The sequence below is a fragment of the Curcuma longa genome, chromosome 11 (genome assembly GCF_044706935.1).
Source record: "Curcuma longa cultivar G26 ecotype Majalengka, Jawa Barat chromosome 11, ITB_CL_G26_1.1, whole genome shotgun sequence".
Taxonomy (NCBI): Eukaryota; Viridiplantae; Streptophyta; class Magnoliopsida; order Zingiberales; family Zingiberaceae; genus Curcuma; species Curcuma longa.
The window spans coordinates 1,681,576-1,700,792 of record NC_133871.1 but is presented as its reverse complement, the minus strand read 5'-3'; the positions used below and the strand labels follow the sequence as shown (position 1 = coordinate 1,700,792).

At 36.9% G+C, this 19,217-nt stretch overlaps 1 protein-coding gene and 1 pseudogene across 1 annotated transcript; both read right to left on the bottom strand.

Annotated features, from left to right (window-relative positions):
* Nucleotides 1-3,699: 3,699 nt before the first annotated feature.
* Nucleotides 3,700-6,822, bottom strand: LOC141838440 (scarecrow-like protein 33). The gene is made up of 2 exons (XM_074725916.1): nt 6,725-6,822; nt 3,700-6,318 (listed from the first exon to the last, which is right to left on the bottom strand). The coding sequence occupies exon 2, from the start codon at nt 6,256-6,258 to the stop codon at nt 3,841-3,843; it is 2,418 nt and encodes an 805-aa protein (XP_074582017.1). The 5' UTR covers nt 6,259-6,318; nt 6,725-6,822; the 3' UTR covers nt 3,700-3,840.
* Nucleotides 6,823-12,626: 5,804 nt separating this feature from the next.
* LOC141840342 (zinc finger BED domain-containing protein RICESLEEPER 2-like) lies at nt 12,627-13,775 on the bottom strand (annotated as a pseudogene).
* Between the last annotated feature and the right edge of the window lie 5,442 nt (nt 13,776-19,217).

The following is a 19,217-nucleotide window of genomic DNA, read 5'->3' as shown; positions in this document are numbered from 1 at the left end:
CTGTCGTAGCGGCGGGGTCAAATGAGCGGCAGAACGGCACGCACCCTTGGTGTTGGGGCTGGATGGTAGCGGGTCGGATTCTCTCAAAATAAGTCCGAATCCTCGAATCGCCGATTTAGGTTGCACACTCTTCTCACTCACAGTCACAGCCCAACCTTGGACCCCATGTAGGCCGTATAGCGATGGACTGAGCCTAAGTCTCACATATGATTGTGAAATCGAACGTGTGAGACCATTAAGATGACGGATTCCATTTTTATTGAAGTGAGTCTATCTTAGTAATGCCCTGACATGACCCCTTCATATGTGATGTTAGCTCAATTATAATCCATTCATGTTTGGACCATAACTTTCAAGGGGTTGTATTCAGTCATGATTCATTTTTGTGAGAGTCATATCCAAAGAGACGACGGCTCTATAGCCTCGAGGGGCTAGGTCCGCCATGAGGGGCTTAAAGAAGTTTGAAATGCTCCAAAGGGGTGAGTTGAGTATGGAGCTCAAAAGGGCACCTCAAGCTTAGGGGTGCCTTGCATACTTAGGACATCAAGTCTGGGCGCTTTGACTACCGAGCACTTGGGATGTCAAGTGGAGGTGCTCGAGTTGATAAGTATTTGGGGTGCTCGAGTTGCTAAGCACTTGGGGCACCGAGTTGGGTGCTTAGATTGTTGAGAGCTCGAGATGTTGAACACTCGAGTCACCTAAGAGCTAGACTTGTACCACATATAATGGGCTTGATGATGTGGACTATTGATAAGCTGCTGAGCTACCTAGTTTAGGAAAGGAGATGACTATCTTGGGTGTCACACATAAAACTCTTTGAGACACGAAATACACAATGACAATGTAAAGCTTTTCGCGATATCACTCTCTCCTCGTTTGCCTATTATAATGCCCTGACACAACCCCTTCATATGTGATGTTTGCTCAATTATAATCCATTCCTGTTTGGACCATAACTTTCAAAGGGTTGTATCCAATCATGATTTATTTTTGTGAGAGCCATATCCAAAGAGACGACGGCTCTATAGCCTCAAGGGGCTAGGTCCGCCATGAGGGGCTTAAAGAAGTTTGAAATGCTCCAAAGGGGTGAGTTGAGTATGGAGCTCAAAAGGGCACCTCAAGCTTAGGGGTGCCTTGCATACTTAGGACATCAAGTCTGGGCGCTTTGACTACCGAGCACTTGGGATGTCAAGTGGAGGTGCTCGAGTTGATAAGTATTTGGGGTGCTCGAGTTGCTAAGCACTTGGGGCACCGAGTTGGGTGCTTAGATTGTTGAGAGCTCGAGATGTTGAACACTCGAGTCACCTAAGAGCTAGACTTGTACCACATATAATGGGCTTGATGATGTGGACTATTGATAAGCTGCTAAGCTACCTAGTTTAGGAAAGGAGATGACTATCTTGGGTGTCACACATAAAACTATTTGAGACACGAAATACACAATGACAATGTAAAGCTTTTCGCGATATCACTCTCTCCTCGTTTGCCTATTACTCCACCACAGTTCTATCTACCTGGTTGCTTCTTTTGCAAGGGACGACAACTTCAGCTCCAACAATTCAGGTGTTTGGATTGTGGCCTATGTAGGTACGAGGAAGTTACGTGTAAGGTTGTAAATAAATCAAATATTTATGAGTAAATTTGATGTTACATTTGGTAAGAATTTATTTATGTTCATTCAATATATACAAAATCAATTAAATAAATAAATTTAAATAACTGATTAAACTAAATAAATAAAGTTGAGTATATATATATTTAACTCGTTAATATTCATGAAATATTCATGAAAAATCTCTAAGAACAAAATTTAAGAATCATTTTATTAACAAAGTTCTTAACAAACTTATAAATAAATATAAATCTCTTAGAACAAACAAATAAATTTATAATATTAAACTTATTAACCAACTATATATTTTTAAAAATATAAAAATTTTAAACAATCAAATAAGTTTGAATTGAGAGTTGGATAATATTTAAATGAATAAAACTCAAGTTAAAAAAAAAAATCAAATCAAACTTAAATAATGATTTGAACAACTTAATTTATTTTAGACTCTATTTGAATCAATTCAATTATTTTATTATTATTAAACAAGTTTGAACAATGAACTGCAATAAATTAATAGAAATTTTTAAGTTTGTTCAACTTGTCAACTTGTGTGACAATTGCTGTTAACTATGTTGTCATTATTATTGTTTAATGAACAAATTGAATTTACATAAACGTGCTCCTATTGTATAAAATATATATAATTTAGATGTTGGAACTTCACTTAATTAATTTTAAAAATAGATGATCTTTTCCTTAGTTATGCTTGTTAATAAATTTGAAGTTTATGTAGATACCTCGGATATTTATTTCATTTGAGATTTGAACCATAATTTTCTTATTACTCTTTTAAGTATTTTATCATTTATGCAAAGGTGAAATTTGTTATCCTGACAGCCCTCCACAATGGTCCCACACCATTAGAAAGAAGTAAATTAGGAAATCAAAACTAGCCCCCACGTGGGAGGGTATTTCGACCACTTTGTCGGAATTTAACTCTTGCTCAATTCTATAAATCTATTACGTAGTGATCAACTTGACTATACCCTTGGTACCCTTGGAGCTTTTACGTATTTTATCATGCGCCATGTTTATAGAGGTGTGCTTCACAACTATCTAAATTTCTCAAATACTTAAATCATACATCCAACTTTTTTAAATTATTAAATCATGTGTTAATTTTCTAATATATTAGTTCTCACCCATTTTTGCCTTCCTCCGACCTCTACTACCTCACTAGCAGCCAACCAAGGTTGTCGCAAAATCACGACTATGTTAGTTGCAGTCGCCTAGCCTCTAGATGGGAACCTAGCTAGCCATGACTCTAGTCGTGAAATAGCAATCAATATGATTTTATGACCATCTGAGCTATCTGATCACGATTTTGTGGCCACCTTGGTTATCCACCAAACATATAGGCAAAAGGCACTCCCACCCCACGGACGAAACCGAGTTAGTACTCGGGTAGCAGAGTTGTTGCATTAGACAAGGGTCGATTCCCATGGGGATTCATTCTCCTAGGATTTATGCCCTTCCACTCAAGAGGTCGCTTGATATCTTAGTTTATTTTTCTTATCTCATTATGGGGTCGGCGATGAAGAGTATTTGGGATCAATGTTATCATCTTTTGTTGCAAAAGTAGAGGAAAGATAAGAAAAGATGGCATACCATTGAGAGGGGGGTATATTGAGAAATTGATGAATGATTTTAGTTATTTAAAAATTTAAATGTGTAGTTCACTAAATTGTAAATTTAATAAAGTGTCAAAAAAAATCATGTGTGAACAGAAAACACCACCAAAGATTCCAAGCGAGTTTCATTGGCAAGAAAATGTTTTATATTGGACATATCAATGGGCTTGTCAATTGGTCTTTGCATATTGAGGGAAAAGGGTGATGTATATGGGATGGCCAGGTTCCTTTGTCTTAACCTTTGTTCTTGTCTCTTTTTTTTTATTAAATATTTCAAATTTGGATCTTTTGAATTCAATATCAATTATGTCTTTGTCGAGATTTGATCCTTCTTTGATCCGACAGCTATTGGCATTAGAGATCTTTAAAGAACAAACCTACCAATGTGAGATATCAAGTCCCTATGAAAAAATAGTTTCAGGGTTAAGTTAGATGTAACAACCATCATTACACTTACCGTGAAATATCGGCAACATATCGCATTTGACATAAGCTCTGTGAGTGGAGTTCTCATATGATACAAGCTACAAATACAAATAAGTGGTCATGTACATCATATGCTACAAAGACAAAGGTTACCACAAGAACTAGCTATCAACAACTATTTGTCTTCCAAGTCGATAGGGCAAAAATGATCCTCCCCTTCCAACCTTGTAGTAGCCATTGGCTATCTTGATCCAAAATAAAGTCCTTATGGTAGCATGACTTCACCCTATCTTTCGCTTTCTTCAGTATATCAGGGTTCAGTTGAAGCTGAGTTAAACCTGCCCTCAGGTTCCTCACTTGCCACTTCTTGTATGTCTCTGGTCTCTCCACCCTCTCTGTGCCCTCGCAAGAGATCACATTGATAAGTTCGCGTCCGAAGAGAACCTTTTCGATCAGCTGCTTCGTTTCATCCTCGTGCGGCACGTTCGTCTCGATCATGTCAAATAAGGAAGAAAAGTGGAACAAAGCCTCCCGAAAGCGCGTTACGAAGAAGGGGGCACTGTACATGCCATTCAAGACGCCATGGATGAACACATCTGGTTTTATCCTTCTTATAGTGTTCAAGACCCTATCTCTGTGACTGTCGATCACCACTGTTTCATCCATCAGATTCCTTAACCGATACAAACAGTTGACCACCACCACCTCATCTTGTTCAATTCTGAGATCCTCTACTTTAATGGTCTCCCAATTGGCTGCAATGGCATGAAACTCGAAAGGAATGTTGAAACTTTGAGCATAATCAGCCAAGCGCTGCCCTGTTTCGTCGATCACCTCGGTCGGGCGGAATCCATGCACAGGGACATCAATGCCGGTCATTTTAAGCTTCGGAGGTCCACCAGGCCTGGAAGAAAGACGCTTCATGAAGCACGGCCACTGGAAGCCATAGTATATGCCAAAATCTATAATGTGCAACTTTTCTGCCTTCTCAGACACGTTCAGAATTGTTTGGGCAGAGAAGAAATGAGAAATCTTCTTGAAAGGACAAGCAGCCAAATAAAGCTGGTAAGCTTTTAGGATTTCAGTAACTTGATGACGCTTCGCCACCAACTGATGGTAGAACAGACTTCCTGTACCGGCAAGGCGAGCTTCGAGGCCATCTGCAAACCAATGAGCTAATCTCTGGTTTGCATTTCCATTCAGTGAAGAGTGGTGTCGAATTTGCTTCAACAATTCATTTGCAGTTCGCCGATCATCTGTTGCCACAGCTTGGGCACAATGAATGAGGAGAGTTGTAAGATCAATGACATTTCTCTTTGAGTTCTTCTTCCCTCGACCTTTGCCACCGTTTGATCCTTTCTGGTGGCCGCTATGAGAAATCTTGCTTACTTCATTCTGCAATTTCAGGCGAAGTTCATCTACACGTTTGGCACACTTTTCCCCATTGCAAAGTAAAATCTCATCAAACATTTCTGTGCGATGAGTCTCATCTGAGAAAACTGCTGATTGCTTGTTGTTCCTACCTTCCTCCAAATCCAAATCCTCTCCATCATGTTTTTTCCGACCCCTTGATAAATGATTGCACTGTTCTTTCTCTGCAGCTTCTTCTTGGACCTCAATCAGTTTCTGTTTTGCTATTGTCGGTAGAGGTAAACAGAAACCATTACCCTCCAGGTCGATCACCAATTGATCATCACTTGGAAGGAATTTTCTTGCCTCCTCAACTCCCTTCTGGAACTGCCAAGCTGGTTGGCTCACGTTAAGAGAATCAGGAATTCCAAGTGTGCCTACAAGAGTTCCCTCCACCATATCGACAAAGTTGCAAAAGCAATTGTTGGACAGTGAATACTGCGGAGAGTAGCCATCGAGGATAGGGTTGGTCTGTAGCAGAGAATAATCAATAGAATCGGACGTCCAGCTATTCTCAAAAAGAGTTCTGTCACTGGAGGTTCCATGGGGTTTATTGATGCTGTCATTAGGGCAGTTTGAAAAATGACTGGACAACAAAGAAGACTGATCAGACGAGAGCGAGAACTCCTCACCTAGGATCTCATAAAAGGGTTGTTCTGCAGCTAATAGATCAGGGTGTTCCGGATAGGCGATGAACTTTTCATTTATGTTTTCCTCCATGAGCATCTTATCAATATCTTTGAGGAGAATATCAGAGAAAATCTCAGAGTCCTCCAAAGAATCTTCCTTGGCCACCGGACTCAGTGATGCTGGAAGGTCAGAGCTTGGGGCAGAATCAGAAAGGGCAAACCCAGGATGAATATCTGAAACAGTGAGGTAACCACTCTGATCATAGAAATGGCTCGACCCTCCCAGCTCCAAGATACTCAAGGTATTCTCCTCCAAGGAGAGATGATCATAGTTAAATTCTGTGTCTACGATAGAAGCCATGGTACCCTGTGAAGCTGGAGCACTCGAATCAGTGGTCAAATCTGAAATAGCAACAGGAGAAGTTGAAGCCTCCAGATCTAGTAAGATGGCGGTCGTCGGAGCTCCTTTCAGTATGAAGCCATTAGATAGATGGTCGTGGTCGAGTTCACTGGCAACACTCACCACATCAGGAATCCCAGTATCCATGATCGCTCAACTCTCATCACCGTCTACCCTAATTTTACTAGTTTCTAAGCCATTCCAATCCTGAGACGAAGATTAATTTAACTAGTCAACACAATCTCCATTACACAATATCTTTACTCGTAAGAAACCACAACCAGAAACCCTAGAATCATCTTTAGCATTAGAAGCACAAAAATTGACAAAATCATTCACAGATACAATACACGAGAGCAAAAGGGGTCCGGTTTCAGAAAAAGAACATCATAAATTAATCCAGAGCAACAAGATCGAAGCAAACACAAAAATACCAGCTTCAGATCTGCAAAAGAAACAGCAACACGAACCGTGCGAACAAACGGACACGGAACATAGAGATCAAAAGGGAGCAAAACAAACTACTTTTACTCAGAAATCTGCGCCTAACCCGAGAAAGAAAGGAACAAAGACTGGAGTATCAAATCTATAACGAGGGGGGTTCAGGCCATACCTCGATCGAGAAGTCGCGGGCGGAGCCGGAGAGGGAGCGCGGTGGCGCCTCCGTCACTTGCGAGAGAGAGAGAGAGAGAGAGAGAGGCTCCTTCGTTTGATTTGATCCTTGCACTATATAATAATATTAATATAGGTATATATATATGTCGGGCCAATTTAGTTTGCACAAATTGAACATTATTATTCAAATTATTAAAAAAATTACCTTAAATATATATTTGATTTCCTATATAGAAAAATTATAAAATTTAAAATTAATATAAATTTAAAATATTTTAAAAACTGTGTAATGATTCAACTTAATTACAAATCGAACATGATAAATTTAAAAATTAATTTATTTATTTATTTTTATATTTCAATCAATTAATAATTATTATCAGGGGCATAATTAAAAATGATTATATATTTTAATAAATAAAAATTGGATATAAATTTTAAATATTATGATAAATAATTTAGTAAATTATAAAAAATTTCTTCGTCTCGTCATTTTGAACTAGAATCTTTTAGACACTCCTTGTCTGTCTTTCTCTTTGTCTTGTCCTTGTCTTTCTTTCTTTTCTTTACGTGAATCTTTATCTATTGTTCAATGTACGAAAGTGACATCTCTTCCTAAGTCAACATCATTATTTGTCATTAATCATAATTGTTATAATAATTTTAAAATAATTTTGATGGTTGAAGTAGTTATGTCACAATTTCAATCATAATCATGTTCTGATATTAACAGTGCCGGCTTTAGGTATAGGCCACTAAGGCCTATGCTTAGGGCCCCCAATAAATTGGGGCTCATTTTTTTAAAATACTAATCATTATATATATATATATATATATATATATATTTTAGATAATAAGAAATTTTTAAAATATTATTATTAGATTTTGGAAAGATTTGGCATGATCATTAGATTTTGTAGAGATTTGACATGGTCATTGGATTTCATAAAGATTTGGTATGATTCCAATATATTTAATATTTCTCAATTCTTAAAATTTTAATTTTACTAGTTTTTTTATATTCCTCTCTTTCCTTCCTTATTAACCTAATAACCTATTTTGCTCAACTTCAAACATTTTACTTATTTCATTTGATAGTTTATTTTCTTTCCTCAAGACATTTTTGAAATCATCACAAGGAGTGTAAGGAGAGGAACGATCAGAATTAAGATCTTTTGTTACATATTTTTCTATGATCTTAAAACTGAAAAGTATTGTCTTCCTTATTTCCCTATCAAATCTTTTTTTATATTTTTGTTAATTTCTTATTTTTTTATCAATGATTCCTATTATAAACTTGTAAACTTGTAATCTTATTCGCAGTTAATACTGTTAGCAAATTTTTACAATATAAAGATATGAACATTACTATTGTATTAGATCAATTAAAAGGTTTTATTTCTTTTTTGAATGAGTATAGAGAAAATGGATTCATATCTGCTATGATTTCTGGTAAAGAAATTACAAATGAAATAAATATAGAAATTTAATTAATAATTTTACATCTCAAAAAGTTAGAAAATTTAATTTTATATAAAAAAATTATTTTTAAAATTAATATTTTAATTTATTTTAAAAATTTTGTAAACCCACCATTATCGGTCTCACATCCGAATAAAAAAAGATAATTTTTTTAAAATAATAATAATTATTAAAAAAAAAATTCGCCTAAAGCCTTCCGGAGGCTTGAGCCGCCCCTGGATATTAACAATTATGATTATAATTGCTATCATAATTTTGAACTGATTTTAATTTAAAAATTAATTTAATTTAAATAATTTTAATCAAATTAATAAAAATTATTTTGATATATCAACCTTTTATATATAATAATTTTGATTATACTGTAGTAGTTACAATCGTTTCGTTGACTATTATAATAATATTAAAATTTCTAGTTGAGAAATATACTAAGATGTTATTTTAATATATATATTAATTATTTTTTTTTAAAAAATGTCTTTTGATTTTTTTTATAAGAGATTAAACCTACTTTAATATCTTCTTAGCATCATAATTCCATGTTATCACTGTTAGTATCGATGGAATCAAAATATCTCCAATAATGACATGATATTATTACTTTGGGTCTTAACCCTCATGGCATCGGTCCACCCGACCTACTAGGACTTCCTGCCACTTGGTCCATCCGACCTACTAGGACTTTCTTGGCTAGGACTTCCTGTCACTTGGTCCATCCGACCTACTAGGACCTTATCTTCTTAGCATCATAATTCCATGTTATCACTGTTAGTATCGATGGAATCAAAATATCTCCAACAATGGCATGATATTATCACTTTGGGTCTTAACCCTCATGACATCGGTCCACCCGACCTACTAGGACTTCCTGTCACTTGGTCCATCCGACCTACTAGGACCTTCCTACCTAGGACTTCCTGCCACTTGGTCCATCCGACCTACTAGGACCTTCCTACCTAGCAGCAACTAGGGCTTTCTACCTGATGTCTGGTCCTCTTGATTTAGATACGGGAGCACTCACTTCCTTTGTTTAAGGTTCAACATACATGGTTAGATCTGGATCATGACTTTTTAGCGGTTAGTCTGGTGAAGAGCGACCTCGCTCTGATACCACTTGTTGGTACCGATGGAATCAAAATATCTCCACAATGATATGATATTGTCCACTTTGAGTCTTAACCCTCATGACTTTGTTCTTGGGCTCTCTCCAAAAAGTCTGATTCAAATAGAGATATCTTCCATCCTTTTAAACTCATGATCTTTTTCATATCTTTTAAATTTGAGACTATGTTTACACCCTTGTAATCCAACAATCATATTATAATTTTTTTTGCTTCGCCTAATTAATCATACAGATAAATGATTTTTTCTTTATTTATCTATCTAAAGCACAGTTTAATATCTTCTTAAGAAGCAGCTGACTTCCAATATATTTATCTCATTTGTGATTTAAATTTTAATATTTTTACTACTCTTCTTTGAGTATTTTATCATTGCACCACATCCTTTGAGGTACAACGTTGCAACTTTGAATGCAAAAAGGATGTTTTTAAGATTTATAATTTCCATCTAATCACTTTTAATTCTCTTCACCATTCACACTAGAAATGATATAAAACAAATCGTTAACCATTGCCATTCAAAGCCACAAACCCTCCATATTACGCGACACAAATCTCACTGATGTGTACTCAAGGCCAACCGCCGCCCAACAGTAAAGTTGAGTATTCAGTTAAAATTAAATTGAACTGAATCAAATTAATTAAAATTAAATTGAATTAATATTTTTTAAATTCCTCAAACCGATTAAATTTTTAAATAAAAATTGAACAAACTAAATGTATAAAATATCGATTAATTTAATTTTTGATTGAATTAATCAAAATAATCAAAATTTTTAAATATTATAAAAAATTTATCAATTAGTTAAGGATTTATAAATTTACTAAATTAAGAATTTATAAATTTTTTATTTTAAAATTTTAAAACCGAAATCGAACAGAATTAATTGAATTAACTGAATTAATTAATTTTTTATAAAAAAAATAATTAAGATTCTAAAATAACCGAACTAAATTTTTAAATTCGATCAGTTTGATCGATTTATTCGATTTAATTGAATTTTTGCTCATCCCTATCCAACAGGGCATACTGAGGGAGAGGCCCAAGAGGTCTCCGCCTCAGGCCCATTTAACTAAGGGCTAAAAAACTCGCTCCATTTCATTGGTTCCGTGATCTTATAAGTGTGAGGTATCCGTATAGATAGAGGTGTAATCTAACCGAATTGAGCCGAATAATAAGAGGCTTGAACTCGGCTTGTTTGATTTTTCCTTAAACTTGAGCTTGACTCGAGTTCGATTCGAGCTTTAATGCTTAAGCTCGAGCTCGATTCGTAACGAAATTAAATAGTTCGTGAATGACTCAAACTCGATTCGAACTTAGTTCGAGCTTGGCTCGTTAACATATTATTTTGAGATGTTAAACAAGCTCGAGTTCGAGCTCTTTAAGCACATAATCGAACTCGAGTTCATGCTCGTGAAAATCCCTTATAATACATGAAAATCAACTACATACTGAACATGAAAATTACTTGTGAAAATAAATACAAAACATACAAAATCAAAATCAAAATCAAAATCACAAAAATTAAATTAACAAAACATTAAACAACTTAAAGTGTCAACACATGTCACATAAATCCCTTAACACTTAATAGTTCTAAACCTTACCTAACATTAAAATTACAAGCAAGGAAATTACAATATAAATATTTTTAAAACACACAAAATCATCGTAAATCATTCTACACAACAAACAGTAAAGTTGACAAGTTATATCACAAGTTCGTACACCCAAATATAAAAGAATAAAGTTCATAACAAATCTGGACAGTACCAGATAATTTAACTTGTATACTCAAGTGAGTTGGTCCAATGCCCTACAATTTATTTCTTCAGATTAATAAACTTGTAAAATACAAGTTATTGTTATGTATCTAACAAACTCATAGTAAAATAACAAATTATATGGAGCATGTGATTTTCCACGTGTTAACAATGATATATAACTGGCGAAGGAAAATCAACAATGTCAGTACAAAATAGAGCTGCTAATACAATCAGACAAAGTTAGAAAAGAAAAATCCAGAATTAGTAAAGTCATGCAAAAAATAAATATTGAACTGCTAGTCAACTTAACAATATATGACTATGAATGATCACCTATGTATTAAGTAATGAAAAACTACTTACAATTGAAACTATCTTACAATATATTGATTAAACAACTAAAACTCTCAACTCAATCATGTTGGGTTGCAAGGATGCAAACATAGTCTCACATCTAAAGTACATGGAAAAGATCATGGGGTTAAAAGGATGGAAAGTATCTCCATTGGTATGAGATCTTTTGGGGAGAACTCAAGAACAAAGCCATGAGGGCTTAGGCCCAAAGTAGACAATATCATACCATTGTGGAGATATTTTGATTCCATCGGTACCTAACAAGTGGTATCAGAGCGAGACCGCTCTTCACCGGACTAACCGCCGGATGAGCCAATGATCCAGATCTAACCATGTAGTTTGAACCTTAAACAAAGGAAGTGGGTGCTCCCGTGTCTGAATCAAGAGGACCAGACACTAGGTAAGAAGTCCTAATAGGTCGGGTGAACCGAGGGGCAAAAAGTCCTAGTTGCAACTAGGTAGGAAGTCCTAGTAAGTCGGATAGACCGAGGGGCAAAAAGTCCTAGTTGCAGCTAGGTGGAAAGTCCTAATAGGTCAGGTGGACCAAGGGGCAAAAAATTCTGGTGGGTCGAGGATTCAGACATCAAAAAACGACGTTGAGGGGGGCTTGTGGTCCTTTGTTTGAGGGGGAGATTGTTGGGTTGCAAGGGTACAAACATAGTCCCACATCTGAAGTACATGGAAAAGATCATGGGGTTAAAAGGATAGAAAGTATCTCCATTGATATGAGACCTTTTGGAGAGAGCCTAAGAACAAAGTCATGAGGACTTAGACCCAAAGTGGACAATATCATACCATTGTGGAGATATTTTGATTCTATCGGTACTAACAAATCAATTTTGCTTTTAATTTTATTGTTGTCAAATAATCAAAAGTTGAAATAATTAAGTACAAAATATTTGAATTATAAGAAAATTTTTAAAAGGATAAGTGGACGAAATTTTTCAATATGTTATATGAAACTACATAAGAAAATCACAAGATAAAATGATGACTTTATCAATACCTCTTGAAAGGTGATAATAAACACAACATCTAAGTTAATTGAATTTCTTTAATCTCTAATTTTTTCTTTTACATACAAATGCATAGCATCAACAAATTAGACATGAACAAAATAATATATAAAACATATGGTAGCAAGTAAGCAACTAATTAAATAAGATGTTTATGTACTCATTTTTGATTTTTTTTCTTTATTCTATAATGAACACACAACCAATCTGATGCACGATGTAATACTTGGACTGTATCTGTTCCCAAAGAGGTTCGATGAGGATCAATTGCCCTACCACCGACACTAAAAGTTAATTCAGAAGCCATTGTAATTATCGGAATTGATAGTACATCATAAGCCATTTTTGATAAGATCTTAAATTTTAAATTGTTAATTCTCCACCATGACAATGCATCAAAGTCAATTTCATCTTCACAAATAACACACCCTTCATCCAAGTACACATCTAGCTCAGATTTTACTTGCTCAACACTATCAACATTCTTAATGTAACTAGAAAATTGTGCCCTTACTTTACTTTTTCCTCTTCCATTCAGGTTATTCTGACCAATAAAACTTTCTCTTTGAGTTTCACCTTGAACAATACTCATTGTACAACATATGCAATGTCTCATGAATCATAGAAATGTGCTCAATTGCATCACTGATAGAAAAGATATTTAGAAAACACCATTCAGTCAACTTCATCTTGTTCCTTGGATCTAACACCGTTGCTACAGAGATCAATAAGTAGCTATCACCCAATATTTATCAAATTTAGTCTTCATCTTGTTAGCCATTTTTGCCATAAAACTTTATTTATTTGCACTTGCTTCATTTAATAACTTTTTTATAGTGTAAAGTTCAGTAAAGAACAAGTTATAAGTGTGATATTCACTTCCTGAAATGAGATGAGTTATTTCATTAAATTCCTCAAGAAATGAACAAACAACACTAACCTTCTTCCAATCCTCTTCACTTGGCAAAAAAGTATAAGTTGCATCTCTTGCTGCATATCTAGGAAAAATATTTTTAAACTCTAAAGCAGTCGATAACATACAAAATGTTGCATTCCACCTCGTGCAACAATCCAAAATAAGCTTTTTTGAAGATAGTTTCAATTGCTTTGAAATTTCACTAAATATAGTAACACGAGTCTCAGGGACAGTTATGTGTTTCACACTTTCACCCACATTGAAAATAATATCTTGGATCTCAAATAACTCATCTTGCACCAAAAGATTTAAGATGTGTGTACAACATCTTATATGAAATAATTTGTCACCAAGAGGAAGATTATTTTTATAGGAGAGATTATCCTTCAACATACTCACAACTACATCATTATATCTAGCATTATCAATTGTAACTGACCATACTTTATTTTCAATTCCCCATTCAATCAAGCATTTATTTAATACATCACAAATGAAAACACCATTATGAGGTGGAGGAACATCTAAAAAATTCAGATCGCTTCCTATAAATTCCAACTAGAGACCACATAATGACAAGTGACAACCATATATGAATCTTCTGATTTGACTTCCATAAATTAGTAGTCACATTAATCCTATTCACATCTTTTAATAATGTCATTATTTTGCTCTTCTCAATTTCATAAGAAGTTGTGCAATCTTTTTTCATAGTAGCACGACTAATCTTCCGATAATATAGAGTCGCAGTCCTCATTAATAAATTAAATATTTCATATTCTGAGAAAAGGAATGGCAGCTCATGAACAATAATCATGTGAAAAAGAATCTCTCCCTTATCTTCCCATGATTATATTTGAAATTCTGGACAACATTGATAATTGTTAATTCAATAATAGTTGTAGAGATGGTAAGATTGTTTTGATCTTTCTCACTAATCTATTTCTTCAGACAACCCTTGAGGTGCCTCAAAAAATGAGATGTAACACTAGTCTTGTTTATTGTGAGCCGATGTTTACAATGAATACATTCAACCTTTATTGTCACATGCAGACGAGTAACCTCTTTAAAGTCATCAATCGCTTTGAATGTATGTTTTCTTTTCTTTGGAGCATATGAACTTTCATCCTTTTCTTCAATTGTCTCGGGATATTGCACATTATTGGTTTGAATTGCTTCACTGGTATTATTTGCTAAAGGTTGAATTTCTCCCAAAGTAGGACTTATGGTAGAATTTTCAGTTGATGAATGTCGAGTTGACATTGAATACAAAAGTCCTACATAAAAGTTGTATAAAAAAAGTCTACAAGCAAACAAGTTTTACTTGCCACTAGGGAAAAAGTTGATATTAATTTAATTACAGAGATTCCAAGCTTGATAATCAAGCAAACATAAATCACATTCTAAGTGTTGTTTGTGTGTGCAGTGTGTATGGGCAAAGAAAGAAACAATAAGCCCGATTGTTTATCTTGCCATGCTCGATAGTTGTGCACAGGCACAGATTATGCAGAACATGGGTTGAGGACAAGGAGCAAAAGGTTATGGAAACCACAAATGAAATAGAAGGAAACTAGGAAAGGAAGTAAAATTTCCCACCTCAAACAGGAGCTTGAAGAATGGAGATCAAAGTTGAAGGACTGCTGAGACTGATGGATTTAAGCTTGGAGATTAGGGATTGCCGAATTAGTAGGATTTGAGCTTGAAGATCAAAGATATGGACAATCATTTGTTGGATTACCATTCTCTCTATGTGATTCACAGGGTGGCGTTCTCTACAGGCAATTCCGGAAGGCGTTGAGGCAGCAAAGCGGATGGGAGTCGGTGATTCACAAAGGTGTTGAGGCGACGATGCGGTAATCAACTAGGATTTTACTTTTACAGTTTTACCTAAGATAGAGAGAGAGGTTTTTTTTTTTGTTTACTAAACAGATTGCTAATCAATCCATTGGATCATCCAATGGACTCAATTGCTTTTTTAAAATGCAACTGTGACTCCATTTTAAAATTGAATGCGAGCCAATCTTATTTGGATGCTTGATTTCTTTTAACTGAGAGAGAGAAAATGAACTCAATTCTATTATTTCTAAGAAAAGATTTTTTTTTTCTTTTGTTTACTCGACCAATGTATTACTTTTACCTAGGAGAGAGAAAATTATTTTTTTAATTTTTGAATGAGTAATTTATTTTGAATTTTCCATTAAGATTTTTTCGGTCCGCTTGACGTACAATGCACTCGAGTTTATCTGTCCTGATCCATCTTTACCAAATCCACTTAAATTATTTGATAGATCAAATTAATCCAACGTCAACTATCCAAAATCAATTTGATATTTAAAACAACTTTCACATTGCCTTGCCTTGAAATAATGAACAGCTTCTACTTTCTATTCTTATTTGAAAGAGAAAGAAAGTACAAATAAGAGAGATCATCGATGAGAGAGGAAAAGGACACCCTTTGTAAGGGTATCAATTTAGGTGGATTAGGTGGTTTTGGATCAGGTTGAAGTAACGATATTATAAAAAATCTCAATTACCCATACATGAATCAATCTGAACATTATAAACTAGAACTCGAACTCAAACTAACCAGAGTAACCTGACCAACGATGATTTTTTACCATGTAATATTATTCTCTTATTATTTAATAAAATAATTAAATAAAAATTTAAAATAAATAATAATAATATTTTAATTTTAACAACAAACCTTGATAATTATATTTTATAAATTTAATAGTCTAAACTATTAATTACTCCCTAATAAAAATAATTATTTAAAAAATTTAAATCTTTCACAAAATAAATATTAATAAATATTATAAGATGAAATTTTATAATGCCAATATAAAATATAAAAAGTTTCAAAGCATTACAAAATAACTTTCAAGTTTCAAGCTCCACTCCTAAATTTAAGTCAACTCAAACGCAATTAAAAAAAAAATCAAATCAGATTTTGCGTCCAACTCGAATTCTAAAACACCCAACTCTAATTCAATATTTTTTATGTCGACTCTAGTCGAATTCATTTTTGACATGCCTAACCTGTAGGATCGGAAATACGCTAGAGGGGGGGTGAATAGCGTATTTTAACGCTTTTCGATATTCGATAAAACTTTGCGTGCGGAAGCGTAAGTGAAAACTCGATTTGCAAGAATAAAGAACAAGTGCAGAAAATAAATGACTCGTTTGTTTTTACTTGGTTCACAGCGCAACGCTGCTACTCCAAGGCCCACGGTCCTTGACCGTTTACTTTGGGCAATCCACTAAGATACTTGCTCCTTGCGGTTGCAAGTATATCGAAAAAGGCGTTACAAAAATTCGATTACAAAGCTATTGATTGGAATTTAAGTACAGCTTTTTGTTACCAAATTTTGTGCTCCCCGGAGTATGGATTCGGCGTCTCGGTGCTCGTTGAAGTAGCTTGATGTAGTCTCGGCACCAACGTCGAAGATCGGAAGCTTAACGGACGCGAGGAAGGCGTTTGAGAGCGAAAAGAATTGGTTGCTCGAAGGCTGCTCGCGACTGCCTTATATAGTCGAGCTGAGTCGACTCAGATAGGCATCTGGGTCGACTCCAGCCGACGTGGCGGATAAAAGTCTATCAGCTTCGCCGCTTATCCTTCTTGAGTCGACTCCGGTCTGGCTCTGGGTCGACTCCAGTCGCGGTGGCGGCGGAGGCGATAACTTTTTGACCTGGGTCGACTCAGATCGCCGTCTGAGTCGACTCCAGCTCCGCTGGCGATGACTTTGACGTGCAGACTTCCGGATTTGAGCTGGCTAGGCTGGAGTCGACTCCAGAACCTATCTGAGTCGACTCCAGACCCAAAAATCAGAATTTTTGGCCGGAATTAGCATTTGTCGAGCCCTTCTTTCCTGCACAACAAGTTAGCTCGAAACATAGTATTTTAAAGAACCGGTCGGTTCACCGAACCGGCTTCGCTTAACTTCGGATCTCCGGTGAGATCCTGGGTTAGACCGGCGCCTACTGTTCCTCGTAGGAACGCGTCCTCACCACTCCCCTCGGGAGAATTTACCTGATGCCAACCAAGTCCTCCTGACCTGTTGGACTTTTGCTTGGCTCTGTCGTTGCCCCCCAGGACTTGAACGCAACTGATCCTCCTGATCAGCCTCTTAACGAATATGTTCATGAGCCTCTTAACGAACATATTCGCGAACTGACGAACTAAATATTATTAAGCTTGAGCTCAGCTTGATAATGTTTTCGAGCTCGAAATCAGACTGAGTTCGGCTCACTAATTTAATCGAATTAAATGAACTCGAACGAATTTTTTTTCGAATCGAGATCCGAATAGTTCATGAGCAACTTGACTCAATTACACTTCTACATATAGATTAGGGGGAGGTAGGGATTCTAGCCTGTTCCGGTTGAGAAGTGCTTCTGGACACGTCACTGGATCTTCCTCGCCTTGGGAGTGGAGCAGGAGGGGGAGCTGACGGCGATGGGAGCTTCAGGGTCGTCAGGACCTTCTTTGGGACTGGTGTGGAACAAGAGAAAGGGTCTGGTGCGCCTTCGGCACCTGGACCTGAGAACAAAGAAGGCGTGAGTAGGAAGGGCAGGGGGGTGTCCTGGCGCGACCACTCTGACGCTCAAGTCAAGCACGGCGGGAGGAAGAAGATGAACAGTAGCTTGAGCGTAAAGAGAAAATAGAAATTGAAGAAGTTGAGAGAGATACCTGCCGAGGGGAGTGATCGTTTTTAAGGAGGAGATGAACGTGCGTACCTGTCACGTCGTCATTAAGAAATGCCCCATCATGATCAATGAGGTGTCAGGAACAATCGAATTCTCTATCCCATTGCTGGTAAAGTGTTATCTTGTCACCATCCGTGCAGGTAGCGGGGAGATAGTCTTAATTAATGGGGGGCGTGGGCTTGTCAGAAATCATGATGAGGTGTACCAGGGCACTGTAGGGTGCTTGGTCAGTCTGGCGTGATAAAGGACACATGAGGCGAAGGCTTTTAGCATCAAGTAGACCCGACCACGGTTCAGAACCGACGGTTCGACGGTTCAGAACCGACGGTTCGACGGTTCAGAACCGACGGTTCGACGGTTCAGAACCGACGGTTCGACGGTTCAGAACCGACGGTTCGACGGTTCAGAACCGCCGATTCGACGGTTCATGACAGATCGACCCTTAACCTTAACCGCTCAAGACGGTTACGGTTCACGGTTCGGAACCGCCGGTTCACGATTTGGTTCACGGTTCGTGACGGTTCGAGATTATTATATTAAAAAATTTAAAATTTATTAAAAAAAGAGCTTATTTCGACACGAAAATTTAATGAAATTCATCGTCAAACGCGAGACATTCCACGCCAATAACTTTGCTTCAGCAAAAGCCGCCTTTTTCCCCGTCCACGCCTTCACCTGTTCAGCTTAGGCTTCAGCAATCGAGCGATGGATTCGAGAGATCTATGAACACGAAGGAAAAAAACCAAAAAAAAAAAAAAAGCAATCGTTTTGATAATTCCAGAGAAGGGGAAGAAGGAAGGATCTTTGATTCATTCAGGTGACGATGTAGACTGGCGCCGCCGCCGCCACTGCCGCCCTGTGGTCCCCACCGGTGTCCCTAAGTCTCCGATAGACCACCCCTCCCGCGGCCGCCGCTCCGACCTCTGCCGCAGCCAGCAGCATCGGCGCCCTCTGCTGCCTGGCGCCGCCGCCGCTCTCGGTGGCGTACACGGGCCACAACTGCGCGGTACGGGAGTGCCACCGCCCGCCGGACTCCCCGCTGCCCTCGTGGCTCTGCTTCCAGAAGAGGAACGCGGACCTCCACCACCACCCCGCAGCGGCGCTCCCTGGCCCTGCCGGCGTCGC

Excerpts from the sequence above, each read along its gene's own strand:
- LOC141838440 (XM_074725916.1), bottom strand. The coding sequence starts at position 6,258 with ATGGATACTGGGATTCCTGATGTGGTGAGTGTTGCCAGTGAACTCGAC.